Source organism: Pteronotus mesoamericanus, unplaced genomic scaffold (genome assembly GCF_021234165.1).
Source record: "Pteronotus mesoamericanus isolate MK-2021 breed Mesoamerican mustached bat unplaced genomic scaffold, CSHL_Meso_final contig_25, whole genome shotgun sequence".
Classification (NCBI taxonomy): domain Eukaryota; kingdom Metazoa; phylum Chordata; class Mammalia; order Chiroptera; family Mormoopidae; genus Pteronotus; species Pteronotus mesoamericanus.
The window spans coordinates 32,299,161-32,321,243 of NW_026555105.1; the positions used below are offsets into that span (position 1 = coordinate 32,299,161).

Below are 22,083 nucleotides of genomic sequence, written 5' to 3' on the forward strand. Positions count from 1 at the left end.
AGGGTTTTCTCCGTATTATTTCTTACAATTGCATGTGAATCTACAGTTACCTAAAAATAAAAAGGTTTTAAAAATAATCAGAAATGAAATTTTCCTGACTCCTATTATCAAAGATTGTGATTTAAGTCATATACAGTGAAGATAGGGAATCTTCATTTTTTCTTTGAACAAGCAACCTCCGATCCAGCTGTATCATGGCCCTCATCTGGAGAAACTCTGACCTAAATGAACTTCATAAGCAGTTTAACCTCACTTTCTCTGCATATCCCATTCTTGAGGAGGCTTATAAAGGCACCTATCAGAAACAGCACAGAGGAGGTAGAGAGTAAGAGAACACAAAATAAGCCATGAGAGGCTACAAAAGTTAAGCGCTCTGAGAGCCAGGATTCAACTTTTACTGAAGAATTAGATGAATTGGAAAAACATTAATAAAATGCGAGAAGTCATTGGTAAAGGGACATAGAAAGCTTTCTGGATAATCATCACAAACACAGACATAAATATTATGTGCAAATCAATAACCTTTTTTGGTATGTGTTCCATTAAAAAGTAGCAGAATCAAGATAAGATAAATTATGCTGGAAATTAAATATCCTTTAGGAGATTAGCAAGACAAAATTTGGAAACTGGTACTATATGGTGTGTTTATAGTCATTTCCCATACATTCTTCACCATAAACACTGGAAATAATATTTTACTTCTGGGACTAGAAGTGAATAAAAGAACAATTTGGTTCAATCTTAGTTGGGTCATTGAGTATTTTCATCTGCTTTATCTCTAGATCAAAACTCTTTGGAATGATATATATTGGTTCCATTCAAATTGCTTCAATGGGAAATTTTCTAAAAAGTCCTCAGTTTGATTTGAAGATCATTTTTTAAATAATTAGTTAATATTTAAGCCCAATTCCAGTTTTTTGTTTTGTTTTGTTTTGTTTTTATTTTTAGGGAAGGGAAGGGAAGGAGAAAAAGAGAAAGAGAAACATCCATGTGAGGTTGCATCTCGTGCAGCCCCTACTGGAGATGTGGCCTGCAACCCAGGCACGTGCCCTGTACAGTGTGAAGGGAATCACACTGGCAACCCTTTGGTTGGCAGGCCGGCGCTCAGTCCACTGAGCAACACCAGCCAGGGCCAATTCCAGTTTGTAAAAATTAAAATTAATTTTATACTTTTGTTGAAATCCCTGTTGCAATAATTTGTCATGTCTAGAGCATTAACAATTAAACCATCAATTCACTTTCTTAGCCCTTCCAACAAGACAAAAGTTGGCATCTCTGTCCAACCCTCATTTTTAGCTGTACCTTGGACTAAAATACAGTTTTAGTTACACAGCCTCTTATACTCAAAGGGGGCAGCTGTCACTCAGCCCAGGCAGACTAAAGCCCTGAGAGGATATATGCTCTACATGGCCAGATCTCAATATTTCTCTCTCTTTCTCTCTCAAAAGTGGTTAGAAATATTTTTATGGGCCTAATTTTTAAATGTTGGAAACAAATTCCAATTTTTAAGAACTTGTCTATGGGCCAAGCAACACATATCTGTGACCTGTCTCTTCTGTAACCTCTGGCCTACATTTCTTTTTAAAGGTTAATAAGGTCTCAAGCTCCTCCAGATGCAAAAATCTGATCTTCGTTTAAGTCTTTAGTTTTCCACACAATACAGATTTCAGGCAAAGTAGCGCCTTGACACAAACACCAGTCCTAAAAACAAATCATAATTTCATCCTCATGCTTATTTGAATATTTAAAATACTGAATATCCTTACCTCTTTCTACTTTAAAGAAGCATAATAATAATATAGAAAGTCATTTAAGCTGCACTGCCACATGTCAACACACCATTACTATGAAGAGCCAGGTTAGTGGTCAGAAATGCCACATATTTTATCATTTTGACAATTAGAATTTATCATATTTTTTTGCTTCTCCAAAGTAAGTCAGTTAAGTTTTTTACCCAGAATCCACAAGAAGAATGATGAATTATCATGGTATTTTCGTAAAGAAACACCTTGATCACCATTAGTATAGACAACTAACTTCACCTACAACTCTATGCAGTGGTAAACTGCCATTATCAAGATATTAAGAGACAGTCTTCTTTGTGGAGTTAGTAGTCTGGAACAAAATTTTTTTAATCCACATACAAAATTCACACAGTTACATGGGAGGTAGAATATAAATGTTCAAGTAACATGCAAAAAATGAGAGAAAATTGGGTAAAATAATTAAAGGATAATGAGAATCTATCCATAAATTTGATACCAGGTCCCATATAGTTTTTTTAAAAGTTGGCTATTTTGTTCTCAGTGCAAACTTTAGTGATTTCAAGATCAAGGCAATAAACACATGAAATTAAATAAGTATTAAATTTTGAAGCAATTATGCCATTCAGATGGACAATATTTACAGGAAGAAAAACTTTGAGGTAAACAAAGAAACAGTAACAAGGTAACCAACTCAGAAATCTATTCAAGTACCCTATTGAAAATCACAATTAGTTTATCCAGGCCTTGCCCTTCTATCTTCCTTCTAACTTGCACATTCATCCTTTCTCTGCACCTCTTTTAAGGATACAAGGAATGGGCTTAAAGGGTGTAAATTTACCAATTATACTGCCCTTTGTCCAGTTCTGAAAAAGGAAAGCAATCAAATGGAAGTGAAACTATAATTAAATCCCTTTTTTTATTACCAGTGAATTTTATTTCACTGTGTTAACCATGTTCTCCAGAACTGACTGATTGGAGAATAAGAGAGATCTACAATATGAAAATTACAAGAGGATTATGGATTCCTCCTAATGTTTGGTACAATATTGATCTAAAAAATCCAAATTTTCACAACTGAAACTAATTGGAGGTCATGGTGTCTATATATTATCATGGGACAACAGAAAACAAGATAAGAAGAAAATACAGTTTGCAAGCAGTTGTTAACTACACCTTAAAAGATCTCCAGGGAAAGTTATATTCATGTGATATAAGCATGTTATGTCCAAAAAGATAGGAAATATGCATCTCCCACGTAGCAGAGAATGATTTCCATTATAAATATTCTTAGTTAATGCTTCTGTATAGAAACTAATATGCATTGCCAAATTCATTTTTAGGTGACTGAAAATAAAAACCAAAAAACCTATTTTCATCCATGTACTGAAAACAAAAGGTATATGAGATTATTTATTTAGTGGTACTGCCTATGTTCTTAAGAGTTCATCTCTGAAACAGGGTCATGTAAGAGTATTTTCACCCAAATATTAGCCAATTATAGACAATTAACTTGTTTATTAACTATAATTAATAATTTAATAACTTATTAATTATAATTAACTATAAACAACATGCTTTACTGAGATACATGTTATTATTTATGTTTAGGTTTTAGCCAATTAATATTATATTAATAAAGAATTAAAAGTTTAAGAATTAATGGACTTTAACCAATTAGTCTCAGCAGAGTTAGCCAAAAGGCATTTTTACTAGGCCCAAATGAAGTATCTTTCCTTCATTAATACAGAACCCCAGGTCATACTTAGGCATCAGAGGCTTAATTACCTAAAAAGAGTTCCTAGGAAAACAAAAATCTTTCCATTTTCATTCTGTAACTGCTTCTTAATGACAGAAAGTATTCTTTCTTTTCTGGCATTCTCTCTTTTCTCTCTACCTCAGGACATATTTACAGATGCACTGGCTGCTTTACAGACATGCTAAAAGTTCTTGCTGTGGTTGATCAAAGTTGGAATGCCTGAGGAAATTACTCAACTTAGACAGTCCAGAATTACATCTAGCCAAATCATTACAGTGCTCTACTTTAAACATGTGTTAAAGTGATATTTTAGCTATCCTGGAAGCAAGTTGAGAGAACATTTGTTTGCATCACACTGTGAACACTTGAGTCAAATATAGTATGTTGAATACCCAGTTTTAGTATCTGTGACAGTTCATTTTTTAAATGTTCAATTACACAAAAGAAAACATACTTAATGTCTTAAAAAAAACAAAAACCCTCACACACAACAGCATATGTATTAGGAACTAAGGCTTTTTATGATCTTGAAGCATCCAAGCTCTTCTGGAAAAGTCAGAATAAAGACAACAAATGTTGATAATTTGTTCATTACAGCATTTGTTGATCAGGCATACAATAGCATGTCAAAAATGAAACCATATTTTTCTCTAATTTATTATTAAAAATAGTTGAATGAAAAAGCACTGCACATCTGTCTTTATCTACTTTCTATTATTAATCTGCCTAATTTTCTTTTTTTTTTTAATAAGGAAATGGGACTTTTTTTTAGTATTTTTTTTGTTTGTTTGCTTTTTTAGGGAGGGGAAGAGAAGGAGAACGAGAGGGAGAGAAACATCTATGTGTGGCTGAATTTTGCATACCCCCTGCTGGGGACCTGGCCTGCAACCCAGGCACGTGCTCTACACTGGGAATCAAACCAGCAACCCTTTGGTTCACAGGCCGGTGCTCAATCCACTGAGCCACACCAGCTAGGGCTAATCTGCCTAATTTTCAAACAAACGTACACTTAAGCAGAAAAATGACATCACAGCAATTTATTTTCATTTTTTTAATTGAAAGCCACAGAATCACAGTACAGAGTTACTTGTCAAATATAACACAAACCACTAAAATAAAATATTGGCTTCAATAGACATGTACATCTGAAATAGCTTTAAACTTTATTTTAGTTGGATTCTTTATGATGTCCAGGAAGAGCTCAGCACACACAGTACCTGAAACTGTCCTTTCCACATGAGCTACCATAGAAAATACAAATGTAGCTGTTTCTCTAGTAAAGCCAACTTTGGCATCCACTTACACTTCCCTTAAACCTAAATAATTATACCTTTTAACCATATTGACAATAATATGAAAATATCACTCAAAAAAATCCTAACAGACAATGGAATTATAGTAACTTAAACTATCCTTCCATCATGAGGGCATGGTCAGAATGGGAGGGTAGGGAGATTTACTAACAACTTATAAGGAGTAACTTATAACTATGCTTTCCTTTTTATTAAAAAGACTTCCAACCCACTAGAAAATGTTAACATCTGCACATATTCCAAGAGAGGAAGACATAAGTTCTTCACCCTGAATTTTCTGAGAAGTCAAATAAGTGTTACAGTGTTGACGCCCTGTGTTACAGTATATACATGTCATGAACTGTCAGTAAATGTGTATACCATGCAGGAGGCTGGATTCTGAGTGAGAATGACTGCCTGCAAAAACTCCCTAGCAGCTGGAATGGCCGAAGAACTCCTGTTAACTAAGATGCTTACAATTCAATTTTAAGCTGTTTGTTCTGCTATAGTGAGATGCAATCCTTCATTATTCTAACACTACCCCCATAAAGATCGGGTGATAAGGAGAAAAAGAGGGTGAATGAAAAAAAAAGTTTCCTTTGGAGCAGGATATGATCTTGATAGGATTCCTAAAAATTATATCACTTTCTCATTCCTTTCCAGATTCTGAATAAAAACCTGGGTTTGAGAGATAGACAAAAACTTAAAAGCTAAAGACAGTCTTTCAGATTGACCTTTATGACATCAGCCTGTGATTTTACTGAATATAGAAAACTCTTCCTAGCACAGTTCCTTCATTAGGTACCAAAAAAAAAAAAAAAAAAAAAAAGATTATAAAATATATGCCCCAAACAATTTGGATCCAAACTCATACACACACACACAATATGCTTCAACAGTCACAACGCTATAACTCCAACTACCAATGAATCTAATATATCTATTAATATATGACAAGAAGACATTTTACACTTAACCCAAAAGTCTAAATTGCTTCCTCATTCCTAAAACACAGGATTACCACCAACTCTATCACACTACCAAATGTAGCTTAAGTAGCTCAAAACCAAATTCCAAAATGTAACATATTCTCAGAGAGCAAAAACTCCTAGAGCAAAATAAGGGCTCACGCTACAAAGTCTGGTCTTGGACCACATCTTCTAACAGATTCAGCCAAGGTGAATACAGCTCATCAAGAAATGGCTAGAAAAGGGAAGAATCAGTACAAAGTATAACATAACAGGCTCTGTACTTAAGTGTTTTTACCTGGTCAAAAAGTAATATACAGTGTTGATGCAGAGTAAAATTAATCTAGAATGTAATAATTGATTGTTTTCTTTTTTGTCTAAAAAAAACTTAAAGAAAAAAAATCACTGCTTTTCCATTAAGCAGGTACTTTGTGCTAGAGAGCATGTTTAATTTCTAGGGTCTCAGAAAAAGAACAGATGTACCTAATGTAAAACACAAACAGTAAGTTACAAATTGCCCCTTAGTATGAAAGGCCAGAATTAGCATCAGTACTCAAAAATGTTTTAAAAAGAGCGTAACTTACTTTTACTGTCCCAGGCTAACTGGGCTCTGTCTGGTGCTTCTTTGTCTGCACATGGCCACCCACAGCCTGTCTTCTAATTAAATGAATGCTCTAGCAGCAGAACAAGCAAACAAGTTGCCTCCATCTGCGTACAGCTCTTCTGGACACATTTCCCTTGGTCAGAAGGTGGAAATTCTTGGGAGAGGTGATTTTCTCTGCCTCTTCACAAGAAGAACATGGATACTTGGCTGGATGCAACTCCATGAAGTGTAACTGTGTGTATACACCTCAAAAAATAAAACAAAAAATGCAGAGAAACATAAAGACTCTATAAACAGCTGGAATATACAAATACTGAAGCACCACTGGAAATACTGCTTAACAGAGAGCAAAATAGGGTCTTTGACTAAAATAAGCAATGATACCAAGTTGGGGGGAAAAAAAACAGCATCTAAAGTCAAAACTCAAATTTCATGCAGTGAAAACATTTTAAGTTCTAAGAAGAAAAAAGGTAAAAACTCTGTTTCACATACATAAAAACAGGACCTCTTCCGATTACAGATAATAAAAGATATTATAAATAGAAGAGAAAAATTAGGTCTAAAATTAGACTCATCCGTTACATTTTGGTTAATGGGCATTTGTGAGCTAAATGCATCAAGCTCTCTGTCCAATGTGTTCAGCCCCAAGGGGAGAGGGGTGATGGGGAAGAAGGAAGTAAGGAACCATCGAAATACTCAGCTATGCTTTATGTATGAAAAGATGATTTCTGCAAAAGAAAAGTGCAGACAAATGTGGATGCTCATTAATTTGTTTTTTAACCTCCCAAATAAACAGAAATAACTGTAAAACAGATGGCCTACTTTTTTGCAATAAAAACCAATCACTTAAGTGAGATAAGGAACAAAGTGTGATTAAGTATTTACTCACAAAAAAATCCCACAAGTGATATTGCTACAGGTTTGGTGAGAGAAAGGAGGTCATATCAGCCCTTCCCAATGTTCCCATCCAATCTAGACATGCCCATGTGCCAGCAACAAGCCACATCATCTCAATGACCACAAGGCAGTTCAAGGATCAGCAGGCCTAAGCGCGCTCTCTCTCCCCCTCTGAGGCACACAAACAATTTGGCAAGAAGTATATAGCCAAGGGAAGAGGGTGTGGCCTAATACTGTGGTTGCACAGACACTATGGTCCACCAGCAACCAGCTGTTCAGCAGTGCTGACATTCTGAAGATTCCTACTTTTAACAGAAACAGAAAAGCATACAGAGCTGGCTCTGGGTATAAGAGACACGAAAAATGTGTAATGATATTACATATAATAATATAAATATATAATAATGCAATACCTAATTTTTTCTCTTATACCCCAAACTATCAGCCATCTGGACAAAAAGTTACTTCTTAGAGGATTTTCCTAGAGTTTATAAGTAAGCATTATATTGAATTATATAGAGATCCAAAGAAAATGTACAGATATAAAAACTTATGCCCAATAGATTCTGCTCTTTAAATGCTAAAGCATTTGTACAATAAACTAGTTTCAACCATGAATTACACTATCCCCTCTAACCATAGGGAGCCTTTACAGATGAATCGAGTCAACAAAAGAACTGTAGGCTCCACTTCAAATAACATAAATTCATGAATACAAAATATTTTTAATAATGGAGCCTGTGCAATCTGCCTTTCACTATATGGAATGTAAAAGCTATACCTATCACTATTTTTAATAGACTATTCTACATGCCAAATAACCAGTTTCCAAAATGAATTAACCAAAATCTCCCAAAGGCTAGCTACATCAAGATCTTCAAAATCTCAGCCAGATTCATCCGTTTTCTAACACAAGACTACAAATAATCTCTCAAAAGTTTGTCATCCATATTAAATCTATTATTCCTTATTACAATTTTTTAACCAGGCCTCAGTACTTTAAAAAAAAAAATCAATATGCTAAGGGTGCTTCAGTAATTATTTTATGAGCACTAGTTCATTTTCTATCAGAATCTATGAAACTCTTTCTTCTTTAACAGTGGCATCATGACTCACCCAGCTCTATATCCAATGTCCTCAAAAAAGAAATTCCTATCGGAAGTTCTACCATGTAAAATGTCCAAAATGGTCTTCAGAATTTAAAACCCACTATTTACTACCTGAACCAAAACTGTTTTTAAAGGCAGCCATCAAAGCAACTGTCTTCCAAATGCACAGCCCTAGTGATGAATATCAAATTGTTTCACAATATTTATCTTCTCTACTGTGAGTGAAATCAGAGTTGTACTGACCAATGGATATAAGTCACTTTCCCATCAGTTAGTTATAAAGATAATCTCAAAAAAGCTCTAAATAGCTAAGTGAAACAATAGAACCAAATCAATTTAACAATAAGTTATTAAAATATGATCTACTGATATAAACTGACCTTTCTATTTCCTTCCCCCCATTCTGCAGATAAAACAAAATGCACTGTGGGGTCATATTTTCATTTCCACACTACAAAACACCTCTCCTACAACCGTGGTCACTTCACACCCAAAACCCTGAAGGGAGAAGCTAGTCATTTTAATAGGCAGGAACTTAGCATTTGGCCCTACCTCCCTCTTTAAAATGAAAGAAACACCCACTCCGGTGCCCAGAAGTAGTAGTCCTAGGAAAACACCATTTGTCTGTACTGGTAAATGAGATATATGAAACTACACAAGATAATTGGTTTCCAAGAAAAGCTGAACAATGATGTGTCTAGGTGGAGTGTATTAAATATATAGGCCACCTAGGTACATCATTTTTGGTTGAATATAATGTATACTTATACAGACTTTCTTTACTTCCACTTTGCCTCTTCCTCCTCTATGATATCAAGTTGAGATTAGTGAAATTTTTACTATTTGGATAAGTGCAAATTTTCATATTTTTCAAATTACGAGGTCCTTCTAGCCAATAGGGACCATTTAAACCATTTCAGTCATTTCAATTCTGTCAGTAAAGTTCAAGGAACTCAAAATGACTTTTGTTATCTGCCTAAGTAATAATGTAACAGGCAAGTTTTAAAAGCACAGTTTTGTTTTAGTCAAAAAGCATATCTCAAAGTCAAAAAGAAATGGTATGATTGTCCATATGTAGTCAATAAGTAGGTCAAGACTGTATAGATTGAATTAGGACACGGAATATACTGATCAAAACTAAAAACTATAGTTATCTTCAATAAACATAGTAGTATAAATCATACTCTGGGACTTTTCAATGGATTGAAAGGACTCAATATTGTTGCTTATATTCCTTGAAGTATAGAAAATATTAGACTCTGATTTTCATATATCTTTCCATTGACCCAAACTATTATAATACTTCAACCAAACTCTTTATTTAAAAACCTCACCCTATTTAAAGGTGATGAATCAAAATTATTATGCAAGGTGACTGGACTGCAGGGGGCACTATAAGCATGACTTCCAACATAGTTTTTAAGATACATATTCTTCCAGCGTAGCCTTAGCCTTTAAACTACTAACACGTATTTCAATCAAAAATTCCACATAAAAATGAACTGTTAAAGATAATTCACTGAAATTCTTCCTCAAATTGAATAATTAAAGGGGGGGAAGTCCACTCTCTTCACTTACGACAGTATTCCATGCCACCATTACCCATGTAACAATCAAAAATAAGAGAACACATTTGTTTAAAAAAAAAAAAGAAAAGAAAAGAAACCCTCCATATCCACACTCAAAATCACAGGTCATCACTCAAAGTTATAAAGCTCACTTATATATAACACATTATTCCAAACTGTATTTTAAGTATAAATAAGCAAACTTTTTAAAATAGGATTGATGCATCACAGAGTAAAAAATATAATAAAATATTCAATCTGATATAAGTATGACTTGGAGAAGTTAAAGTTATTCTAAAATGAAAAGAAAAAAGAAAACTTAATTTTACTCAATTTTGTATTCATAATTGTCATTCTAGTATATCTCCCAGCTATTCATTAACCTTCTTTCCCTGGCCCACAGTGACTCCATGCCTTGGTAATCTCAGGTAACCTCAGGACATCATTTTCTGCACAAAGGAGAGTAATTTGCAATTAACAACTGAATTAAATTAGGTGAAGCTTTCCTTGTATATACTGAGTAAAGGTACAATTTGGTGCTAAGTATGCATTAATCTTTTTTCTTGAATTTTTTCCCTCCTTTTATCCATAATCTAAGTTAACCTTTAAGATTATAAAATTTGTCATTACTAGTTACCATAAACAGCCAACCTGATATATATCAATTCCAAAGCACCTCATGATATTAATAATTGCTAACAGTTATGAAGTGCTTACCATGTACCACACACAGTTCTAAGGGACTGTTAACTCAGTTAATCTTCACAACTCTGTAAAGCAGGCATTATTATCCACATATTATAGATAGAAAAACTGGATCAAGGAGAGGCTATGAGGTGCCCAGACACACATGGCTAATGACTGGTGTCAGTCACAATAGGAGGGGACCATATAACCTAAAGTCAGATAGATGCCCTTGGGACCAAACTCCAATAGAACTGGCACCTACTATGTTTGTTTACCCTCCTTGACTAAGACCAAGCTAGAAGTGTTAACAGGAGATATTAAAATCTATAAAGCATGATCAAAATATAGTTCCACAATTAAGCAAGGGAATATACAAAAAACACAGCTATGACTTTTGGCAAAATCCTGGGTAATTTTCACAGGGAAAAGCAAGGCCTGGCATGACAGGGTAGGTGCCCTGATATAAGAGCCTAAACACAAGGGCCACAATCAAATCAACTTGGGAAAATCTAACTATCCCCTTCTCCCTCAAACTCATCACTATGTTATCTTCCTGTCTTATTTGATTCCCCAAGTAGTCTTCTCAACCAAAAAATTATTTGTTCACTATAATCCTCTAAACTGACTTAATACAAATCTATCTTCTCTAAGTTTGGGCAGAAATCAGTCTTCTGAAGGCCTCAATATCCCCTGGACAAATTCATCATCAAAGTTCCACACTATGAGAACTGAGAGCCCCTCGCTCTGGAGTACAAAGAATTACAGCAAACTTGAGCACCTCCCCACTGAATTCCTCACTGCCCACAGTTCACTGGAAACCTAACCACCACACTGGACAAGACATACTTCACAGAGCATAGCTTCAGAACATATATCGAACTATTCAGTTGTTCAGGAAACTTTCTCTTCCACTTTAGAAATGACTATAACAGTTGGAATTTTTTGTTTTCCAACTCTTTAGACATATTCCTTTGGGGGACGCTAACTTCAGGAATTTTCCTGTTAAAAATATGAAGGAAATTTAAGTATCCAGTAATTTAAATAACCAGTAACTTTTATATTCATGAGTCTCACAAAATGGGAAAAAAGAAATGTAATCAATTTTCCTATATTGCTCAGAGACGTCCCCAATAAAAACAACCTAACAATATCACAGGTTTCTTCACAACTTTGTTAATATTGTTGGTAAACATGAGACATGTAATTGAGGGTTGACTAACTTAATAGTTTCATGACATTTAACAGTAACAAACATACTCACAAATATGTTAAATAAAACATAGAGAAAAGAAATACCTCAAGTTCCACCAGAGCTGCAGTCACTGCATCTGTCGCAAGAGCACCAGCCTGTAGCTTTTCAATTGCCTATGAAACCAAGGGGAAAGATTATTTATTTTAAAACCACAACTTCTCAAACATACCCAAAAACTTTCCAAAGGCTTAAACAAGTGTAAAAGACACTTAGAATTAGTAAAAATTGATCCTTATTTCCATTCTATACTTCAAGATATAAACTAGTCTCAGTTTAAAACAATCAATTGTAGGATAAAAATCAAGTTATCTTACATTCAGGATAATTTATGACTTAACTCCCTTAATATTTTTCAAATTAAGACAATGGAAAAAAACCTAGCCATTAAATGCAAAGTGCTAGGAATTTTAATAAGTGCAAGGATTTCATTCATCACAGGCAAGTCAAATAGCCATAGACATTATATGAATTCAGTTTGGTTTAAACATCCTGATAATTCATATTTTATATAGATATTTAAATCAGACTAAGCTAATAAGTTCTCTTCCTACTGTTACTACTCTCCACACCCCTAACTATAAAAAAACAGTGACACCCAATCACAGAGGCACTTCAGAATCCTTAGATGGAAACATACATTTAACAAACACATTTTTGATACTATAATGGATTTTATAGTGAGATAAATAAATCATATTCTTTTGTAATATAAACTACAGAGAGTAAAGGTCTATAAAATCACCCTGCTTCTTGAGTATAACTTAGGACAGGAAAGACAGAGAAGGAAGACTGATTTCTAAATGAACTATTAAAGCTCCGCATTAGTCAATAAAGAGAAGGCTTAAAAAGAGAATTCTATTAAACTTTTAAGAAGTTCATTCACTGTATAAATTGAGGAGGCTACTTACACACTCCAAATGTATTAGGTTTCTAGGACTACAGTAGTCCTATAGAAGTAAAACATTCTTTTCAGATAATGAAAAGATTTTACACTTTGAAAAATAAGATAAAAAAATAAAAGAGCTTACAGAAATTTTAACATTATTATAATTTTTTTAAACATCCCTATAACAAAATATTCTTATTTATGTATGGGATTTCATTCATAAGAAAAAGTTTGGATCTTTAATAAAGTACAATCTTTCTTTTAAATGGCATTAAACTTAAATCAAGAACTGAGAGACTCATTTACTTGATCTACAATATCCAGTTAACATTCTACTTAAATAAAAGTAAATGAAAGGTTTGCCTACAAGAATATATAGACAGGATCAAAATAAAAATAAACACTATTTGTTCTGATTCCATTCCTGATTCCACATTAAGTATTCAACTGTTTAACAAAACCTCAAAAACCAAAGAGGAAAAAAGCACGACAGAGTACAAGGGCAAAGCTAACTTCAGGAATGACAATGAATTTCTATGATACAAACTACATGATGAAAAACAGAAGGAAAACATACATGATAATATCTCAAAGAAAAGCACCCATTTTCATTTGTTAGTATTTTTTTTCCTTCCCTTCACAGAAAGACACACTGACTGCCTTTGAGCTGTTTCCTATAGAGCTCAACGCCTTTGCAAAGATTAAAAGATAAATGATTACGTGCCCATGATTCCAAAAATACAGGCTTTAATCCAGGAAAGATCTAAGCATGATTTGAATTAAAAAAAGAAAAAATACACAAACACACTCTCTCTCTCTCTCTCTCTCTCTCTCTCTCAAAAGACCTCACAAATATGAGCAAAAATATTTTATGATCCAAACTAAAGATTATCTTATAAATCAAACCTCAAAATTTTTAATTTCAAGGTAAAGCTGCTTTATGGTCAAAACTGGAATGTTTGTATCATACCTTCTGACAAGCTCGTTTACATACATGTTTATATTCCTTAGCTTTGGATTCAGAATGATAACCTGCACCTGTAGTGAAACAAACCAACCAATTATTAGTATTCATTAAAATGTCAGAGACCTTGCTTATACTATATAAATAGTTCATACAAACTGATGCTCTGTAATGACAATAAAACTATTGTCTTAATTGTGTGGAGTTTTAAAAATCTAATAGCTTCTTTCTCCACCATACACCTTTTTAATACCATGCCTTATCTTCTTTTTCAAAAGCTATTTTCCTGGGAGAGGCACTAGAAGTAGCTCATGTCCCCAGAGAAGCTTCATCAACGTCACCTTTCCTCCTTTTGAAAAACCTCTCTCCAAAGTCAGGAGTTTTTTGGTCTGGAGTTGATAACACAGGCAGTGTCAGGGAAAAGAGTCCCTTCAAGTTCTTCTCTGTTGACCCTCAGAAAGCACCTGCCATCTGGGATTCCAGAATTCTTAAAAGTAACACCACAAAACTAGTTTCTAAATAACATTTACAGTTGAGAGGTATTACACCCCACCTATCCACAACCACCACCAATACTACCACTCCTACATCCTCTCACCTGGATAAGCTCAGGGTGTCTCTGAAACGTCAGTGATGGTAAATGCACGACTGCCTATTAGAAATTCTGTTGGTCCCTGACTCTTAATCAAAAACCCAGCAACTTCCTCAAGAGAATGGCTCTGAAATTTGTTTCCCTAAAATGGTTAACACTTGCTTAGTTACAGATTGGAGAATGATCTAAATAAGAAAAAAACAAGATAAGAGTCCTTAAACTCTTGTGATAATTAAGCTTCTAATCAAAGTTCTGAACCCCAACCCAAGCCACCCCACCCCACCCCGCTTTATCCCCACCCAAGCCCCACAACCCCATAGGAGTACAACAAAAGGTTAAGAACTACAACTCTAAACCTCACGGCTCCTCCTGTGAGGCTGAAGACTGATACAACCTAAACCCCAATTTCTCAAGGCAGAGAAGGAACTGGACAAAAAGCTATTGGACTCAAGAGTGCAGAAAAGATGCCCAAGCAACAGGAATCCTTAACACATCCAAATTCTAATCCTGTTTCTCAGGAAAACTTCATAGAATCTGTGCCAATATTTAATAGGCCTCTCTTTATGGTTCTCTAATAGATCTGATCTCAGATCCATCATCTTCAATCTCAACCCCCAATCTTTTGCATTTCCCAAAGCATGGGACACTATTGCCAGATAGATCATTTAAGTGAATGCATAACAGCATTGATATCATTAACATATACATTCTCTTAGAATAGGGGAAAAAGTCTCAACATGGCTCCAGTAATTACTCTATTTAACAAGGGAAAGGTAGGTTTAGGATCTAAGCCACAGATATTCCATAGGATCTAGCTAAAATTTAATTACACTGCTCTGTTTTCACTGGTTTAAAGTCATTTTCTCTGCATGCAAGTGATACTGGCATTCCATTTTAGTAAATATATGTTTCATCTTTAAAATTTTAAGGTAACGAAGTGTTTCATTTTTTTAACATTAGGTCTGATAGGAAAACTCAAGAGTTAAAGATTTTAGCCTTAGTTGACAGGCTTAAGTAATTAATGCGCGTGGAAAACAGTTATTCCAGGAACTGGAATGCGTGACCACAGGACTCCAGGAAATCAATGAGCAATTCAACCTTTGCAGTCCAGGGGATCTGCAAGCAACGGAGATGGTATCTGAGCCATTGTGTTCCTAGGGAACTCCATAATGCAAATAAAGAATTGTTGATCAGATAAAGAAATAATAGGAAAATCACCCCCGACTACAACCCTTACCCAATTAACCTGTTTTCCAAACCCCTTACCTACCCTCTCTTCTCCTTATAAAAAGGTAGGCTTGAAATGAGATGTTAAGACAGTTTTTCAGGGTACGTAACCCATCTTCTCAAATGGCCAGCCATCTGAATAAAGCACCCATAAAGATTTAATCCGTATCTCTACTTATTGGTTATTATAGTGACAGGCAGCACAAACACCGATGTTTCCAGTTTCAGGTAAACAAATATAGGTAGTTGACAGATCTGGGAAAAATCTAGAATCTAAAGAATCTACTACTCAAACAAATAAAATGTGGGTAAATCTCTAATATTAAAAAAAAAATCAGCATTAAAACCTCTACACTGAATTTGAATTTGAAATTTTGTCCCTTATTTGTAGAAGATACATACTGCTGCTGCATAATCAATCGTCCTGTCTGAACTTTCAAAAATTTAGAAGGGGAGATCATCCTTAATTCACACAATCCTGCCATAACCCAGATTTCCTCCCATTACTGCTGGCCCCCAGCACCAACTTTATCTAGGAGCCATCAAGTTTGTATTTGAGAGAGAATTGATAACATCATGATAGTCATAGAAACAAGCACTTTCCTAACTAATCAAAAGCTTTAGCTTAACGCTTGTTATAAATTTCAAATTTCTTGTACAGTTGTCAAATACTTAAATAAAACAACTCACTCGGTACTATGAAAGATGTACCTTCAATATGGTGTCCCAGAAAGAACATTGGCCCTCGAGTCTGAACATTGGCAGGAGGTTCTAGTCCCAGAATTATTTCTATAAAATTACTTTTTTCTTTGTAAAATCATTTGAAAGAAAAGGAAATTAAATGCTTTTTTTTAATTCTTCTGGATCAGATTCTGTAAGACCTCCAAGATGTCCAGTCTAAATATAGCCAAAGGTTAATGAACCAAGTAAGACACAAGTTTGACAGCAAACATTTCCACTCCTCAACCCCATATCAAGACTAATCTTGTTCCCATACTTCCTGGCTGTCTGAGGAAAGCAAAAAGGGGACCCAGTCATTCCTTCTTCCTTCAGGGAAATCATAAACTTTAGAACCTGAATACTATACAGGCAAATAAAAATGACTAAATTAAAAAAAAAAAAAGAAAAGAAAAAGAAAAAATCCTGCTGAACAAACCTGGGCAGAGATGCAAAACTCTGAAATCCAAGACCCTTCAATAATGGGGGACCCAAGGGTTAAATTTCAGTTGTCAGTCCTTGTGGTCCTCTAAAGTAGAGATCATAGGCTGATACACACATATAGCCAAGAGCACTAGACCAGCACTTAAGGGCCCACTTAAAGGTTTCTCAATTTAGCTCTAAAACAAACTAGCCATGTGGCTGAAGTCACTGAATCTCTGGTTTTAAGATTCCTCACATATCATGTTAAGAAGGCAAACTAGCTCTAACACTGTGTAAATATACTCCAGGATGGCCACAATCGAATATGGGGGTCAATAAAATTTTTTTTCAGCATCACTGTTTTTAAAACTATAAACCAGAGGTTAAAAAAAGTACTTTGTCTGGTTTTAACACTAAATATATCTATTATATAGGGTAAAAGTAAATAATAGGGTAGAGGACTGAAGAAGACATATGAAGAGCTGTCATTACAAGATCTTCCCAGTGGGTAATTAGGGGAGGTCTTCACTATACCAAAGCTGATCTCTTTTGATTCCAATTCCTCTCTGGTACTGTGCTCTTCACAAGGTGAAATTCAATTCTCAGTGTAGTTTAAGGCAAGAAAAAAATCAACATTATTCTCATCTTCCGACTCAATCACTTAGAGTTTACCTGCATGCACCAACACAAAGCCCCCTCGCTTCTCTTTATGTGACTGCTTTGTTTCCAATTCTTTGGCTGTTATTTTAACAGCCGAAACCTGAGATGATCTGGAAGGCAGCCCTTCTCCAGAACTCATCCCCTTCTCCATGGTCATTCTCCAAGTTTACCATCTTCTATTGGAAAAAGAGCATACTTCCATCCAAAAGTAACTGCAGGAGAGGAATTACCCTAAAGGAAAACAGACAAAGATGGTATACATTCCTTTCCTCTAGCACACACATAGCTTATATAAATTAGTACAAAGATAACTTACAAAAAAAAACAAAAAAATACCACTTTAAAGTTATTTAACTGGGTAATACAAAGAATATAAAAAGGTTAGAATTTAAATCTCTGTCCACTGATAGTACTTGTCTGAAGTTGTATAAACAAAAGAACTGTTATAAAAAGACTTCATACTGAGTCCAAAGATATTTTATCTTTCACTGTATCTACATTAAAGAAAAACTCAATATAACTTAAATATTACTTTCTACTTCCTCCAAACCAAATGGTAATAATCCACGGGACATTTTAGAATCACAGGCAGTGCTGGAAACATCACCAAACCTTGCTAATAAAGCCTAGACTTTATTATTGCTACTTACTTTTTCTAAGATTTTATTTATTTATTTTTAGAGAAAGGGGAAGGGAAGGAGAATGAGAGGGAAAAAAACATCACTCAATTGCCTTTGGCATACCCCCAATTGGAGACCTGGCCCACAACCCAGGCATGTGCCCTGACCGGGAATCGAACCAGCAGCCTTTTGGTTTGCTGGCCAGCACTCAATCCACTGAGCAACACCAGCCAGGGCTGTTGCTTACTTTTTATTCAGCTTTATTGAGATATAATTGACATGTAACCTTATGTAAGTTTAAGGTGTACAACGTGATGGTTTGATATTGATATATACTGCAAAATGATTGCAATAAGGTTAGTTTACACATCCATCACCTCAACTTACAGTTTTTTGTGTCATGAGAACACTTAAGATCTATAGACTACTGCTTAATGAAGCAATATATACACATATATATTCACACTATGAAGTCCTTTTAAGAAAAACAGTCTGATCTCCATAGCTCAACTGTAAAACACAAATGCTAACAAAATTATATGACTAAACCAAGAAATTAAAGTAACAGTTGTGTAAATACTTGTTAATTTTTATGAAAGCATTATTTCCAAGTTTCTCAACAGATAAGTAATGAAACATAAAATTTAATAAAATAAATTACCAGCAACTTACACCACAAAGTTCCTAATTTTTCTCATAAACTTACAAGTTTCTAACAATCTTGGCTTAATAACGGTAATGATGGGAGAATACATTTCATATTAAAGAAAAATGGATCATTTAAAAAAATCAACACATATGTTTGAAGAAAATTTGAGAGTAACATGGTTGACACTACTTAAACCTAGATTTGCACTGTTATGTAAAATCTTTACCTTATTCTAAAGTGAGAAACGGGAAGGAGCAAAAGTCTTTCTTTTCTATTATAAAACATAAATAGTAATATAAAGAGTGACTGAGGTGCCTAGTCCAAAAAAGCACTGTTACTCTAAGTGTGGTCTGCGTACCAGTGTTTGTTACCAGTCTGAAATAAATTATTATTTTATTAATATATTAATTGCTTTATATGCATATTTTCAATAAAAAATGTACAGCTTTGTATATCTTTTCTATTTCTTCATGTTTCATTTATACTTTTATCTTTTTTAATTTAACAATTTTATCTGCTAAATCTAATAAAAACTTGAGCTTTTATTTTTATCTTTCATTCACACTTCCATAATTCAGTTTTGTTTGGGTTTTGCTTTGGTTTTATTTTGTTTTTGTTCTTTGTTCAGTTCCCAGTCAGCAATGAACTGAAAATTTTTTGAAGCTGGTCCTTTACACCAGAGATGGTCTGAGAGCACTGTAGTATGATATTTTAACTTCCTCTAATTCATGGTTAAAAAGAGTCCATTTAATTTTTATTATATAACATTTAAATTAAAGGGCAAATGGTATATACTGTTGTATTAAAATGTTTACATATATTCACAAACACAGGGAAAAATTTTTGATTACAAAGAGTGCTGAGCTGATTAAATAAACAGTGAGTTTAAATGCCAGTTTTTGTTTTTGTTTTGTGGTGGTGCCTGTCTTTCTAAGGATGATTTTTCTTCCAAAGACTTCACAAGGATCTGCCTCAATTACCTTTAATAACTTTGGTTATTTCTCTGAGATAGATTTCTATTTATTCATGTGTCAGTTGAATTTAAATGATCATGGTTCATCTGCCAGCCTCTACAGGCTATCATGTATGACCCAGCCATAAAATGAGCTTGGACCCACCCATTTCCACAATAATAGGTTGAATGAAAACTCATGCTTTGGAAAATTAAGAGCTTCAGTTAAAATAAAAACACATCCAAGCAGTATGGGTTATTAAACTTCAGGCCACTCAGACTGTTTTCAGATGCATTTTTTTTTAATAAATAAAAATTAGAACATAATTTTATAATGAATAAAGTTTGCTATAATACCTTTAAACATACATATATGAAAGATTTTAAAACACTGCTTCTCAAGCTTGCCTGAAAAAAATAAAACATAGAAGATGAATTAACATTATTTCTTAAGCAACCGACCATCCCTCGGAGGCTATGTGAAACATATTTATCTTGCCATGTCATCTCAATAAACTCCTCCAAAAACACTGACCCCAGAGTTCTGCTGGACTGGGAAAAGAACTCAAGTAGACTCAAGTACAACTCTGGCCTCCAACTCGCAATGGTTACCAAAATGTTTTTAATTCAACTAGAAATGAAGCAACTTCTACTCCAACATCAGTTTTTGTTCAACTCAAAATCCATCAAAGGTCTGACCTACCTAATAAATAAAGAGTTCCAACAAAAGACTAAAAAAAGACAAAAAAGAGCTAATGGGACAATCTCAGTTCACATAAAAATTACAGAACAGTTTAAACATACTAGAAGATGCTAAATCTCATTCAAAAGAAAGATGCAAACTAAAACTACACTTGAACTACCATTTTTTTAAACTTGGATTGGCAAACATCAAAAAGTAAAGTAACAAAAAAACAGTAAGATAAAATTCATGTTTTGAAGGTATGAGAAACAGGAATTCTCATACATTAGTAGTGGTAGCATAAAATAATACAACTCAACAAAGGCAATTGGCAAAATTGAACAAAATTACAAACACACACTGAAGGACGGTCTATAATAGGAAAGATATAAACCAACAGTATGTCTTAATGAAACTGGTTAAAAATAAAAGCCACCACTGGAAAAAAATGAGAACATTCTTAATATATAAATATGGAATGATAGATGTTGAAGTTATTTTGATAAGTACAAAAAAAATACACAATTATATGTAGTACCATATCTGAGGGAGGGAAAAAAATATTACATATGCCTAAATGTGCAAAGTACAAATCTGGAAGAAGATACCAAAAAAATAGAAAAATAGTAGTCACCAGCAGATTTGGATAACTGATGAATAAAGGTGATATGGGTGTTTTACTGTTCATCATTTTTGTACCTTTCAATTTTGAACAATCTGAATGTACTACTTACATATAAAATTTATTTATTTAGTTATTTAGTTAGTTATTTATGGGAACACAAAGTAACTAGCTAATTTCAAGTTCCAAAATAAGGCAAATCTATGAGATCCCCCTTAAAAACTGCAGTAAGAGGGGAAATCCCACATTCTAAAACTTCTCAACACTATTCCTACTTAGGGAAGGAATAGACAAAAAGATGGCCAATCAACAATACTGACCCAAGAGGTCTTTGTTTTTATTTTTCTGGATCTTAAACTTCTAGGGCCATACAAACTACAGGTGATCGAAATTAAAAATAAATAACAGCTTTTGATCCCTACGGTTAAGACTAAATAGTTAAAAATCAATCATGACCATAGATTAACATCAAATATCCCAGTAATGTTTTTTATCACATCTGTAGTCATTATTACAAATCACTATTTGAAATTGATGAATCATACATCAATACACACAAAAAACGTCTAGCACTTCGGCTAAACTTTGACGTAACACTCAACACTAAAGTTTTCCAATGAAAGGCAATGCATAAGCATGTTACAGTTTCACAGAACAAAAAGACAATTTTATAGACCCATTTTTATCATGTCTTTATTTCTGAATGTCTGAATATAGACATTTTGCAATTTCCTACCAATGATCATTTAAAATTAATTTTATTTCTAAAACACATTGGCAACTTGTCCATCCTCTGCCACAGTTGCTTGAAAAGTTAGACATAAAGTCAGCATATGACCCAGCAATTCCGCTCCTAGGCAGAGACCCAAGAGAATGTAAAACATGCCCACACAAGAACATGTACATGGACATTTAGAGCAGAATTATTCATAAGAGTCAACAAGTGGAATGCCTCAAATGTCCATAAACTGGTGATGATTAAATATGATATATTCATAAAATGGAACAATTAGTTGTAAAAAGGAATGGAGTATGATACATACTGTGGCATAAATTAACCTTGAAAACAATGAAAGAAATCAGACACAAAAGGCCACATGTTGCATATTTTCATTTATATGAAATGTCTATGGTAGACAAATATAAATAAACAGAAATTAGATTAGTGATTGCCTAGGACTGGAAGGATG

General features: G+C 34.1%; 1 protein-coding gene across 2 annotated transcripts in view; it reads right to left on the reverse strand.

Moving 5' to 3' along the window:
• The window catches only part of TASP1 (taspase 1), a 305,001-nt gene that overhangs the window by 277,527 nt on the left and 5,391 nt on the right, over positions 1–22,083 (reverse strand). The window contains exons 2-4 of one of the 2 annotated variants that reach the window (XM_054574067.1): positions 17,381–17,599; positions 13,756–13,823; positions 11,944–12,012 (exon numbers count right to left, since the gene is read on the reverse strand). In XM_054574067.1, the coding sequence (XP_054430042.1) occupies positions 11,944–12,012; positions 13,756–13,823; positions 17,381–17,525 (282 nt within the window). In that variant the 5' untranslated portion in view covers positions 17,526–17,599. Of the gene's footprint in view, positions 1–6,366; positions 6,633–11,943; positions 12,013–13,755; positions 13,824–17,380; positions 17,600–22,083 lie in introns of those variants that run through there. The other variant, XM_054574068.1, reaches the window with a different exon arrangement.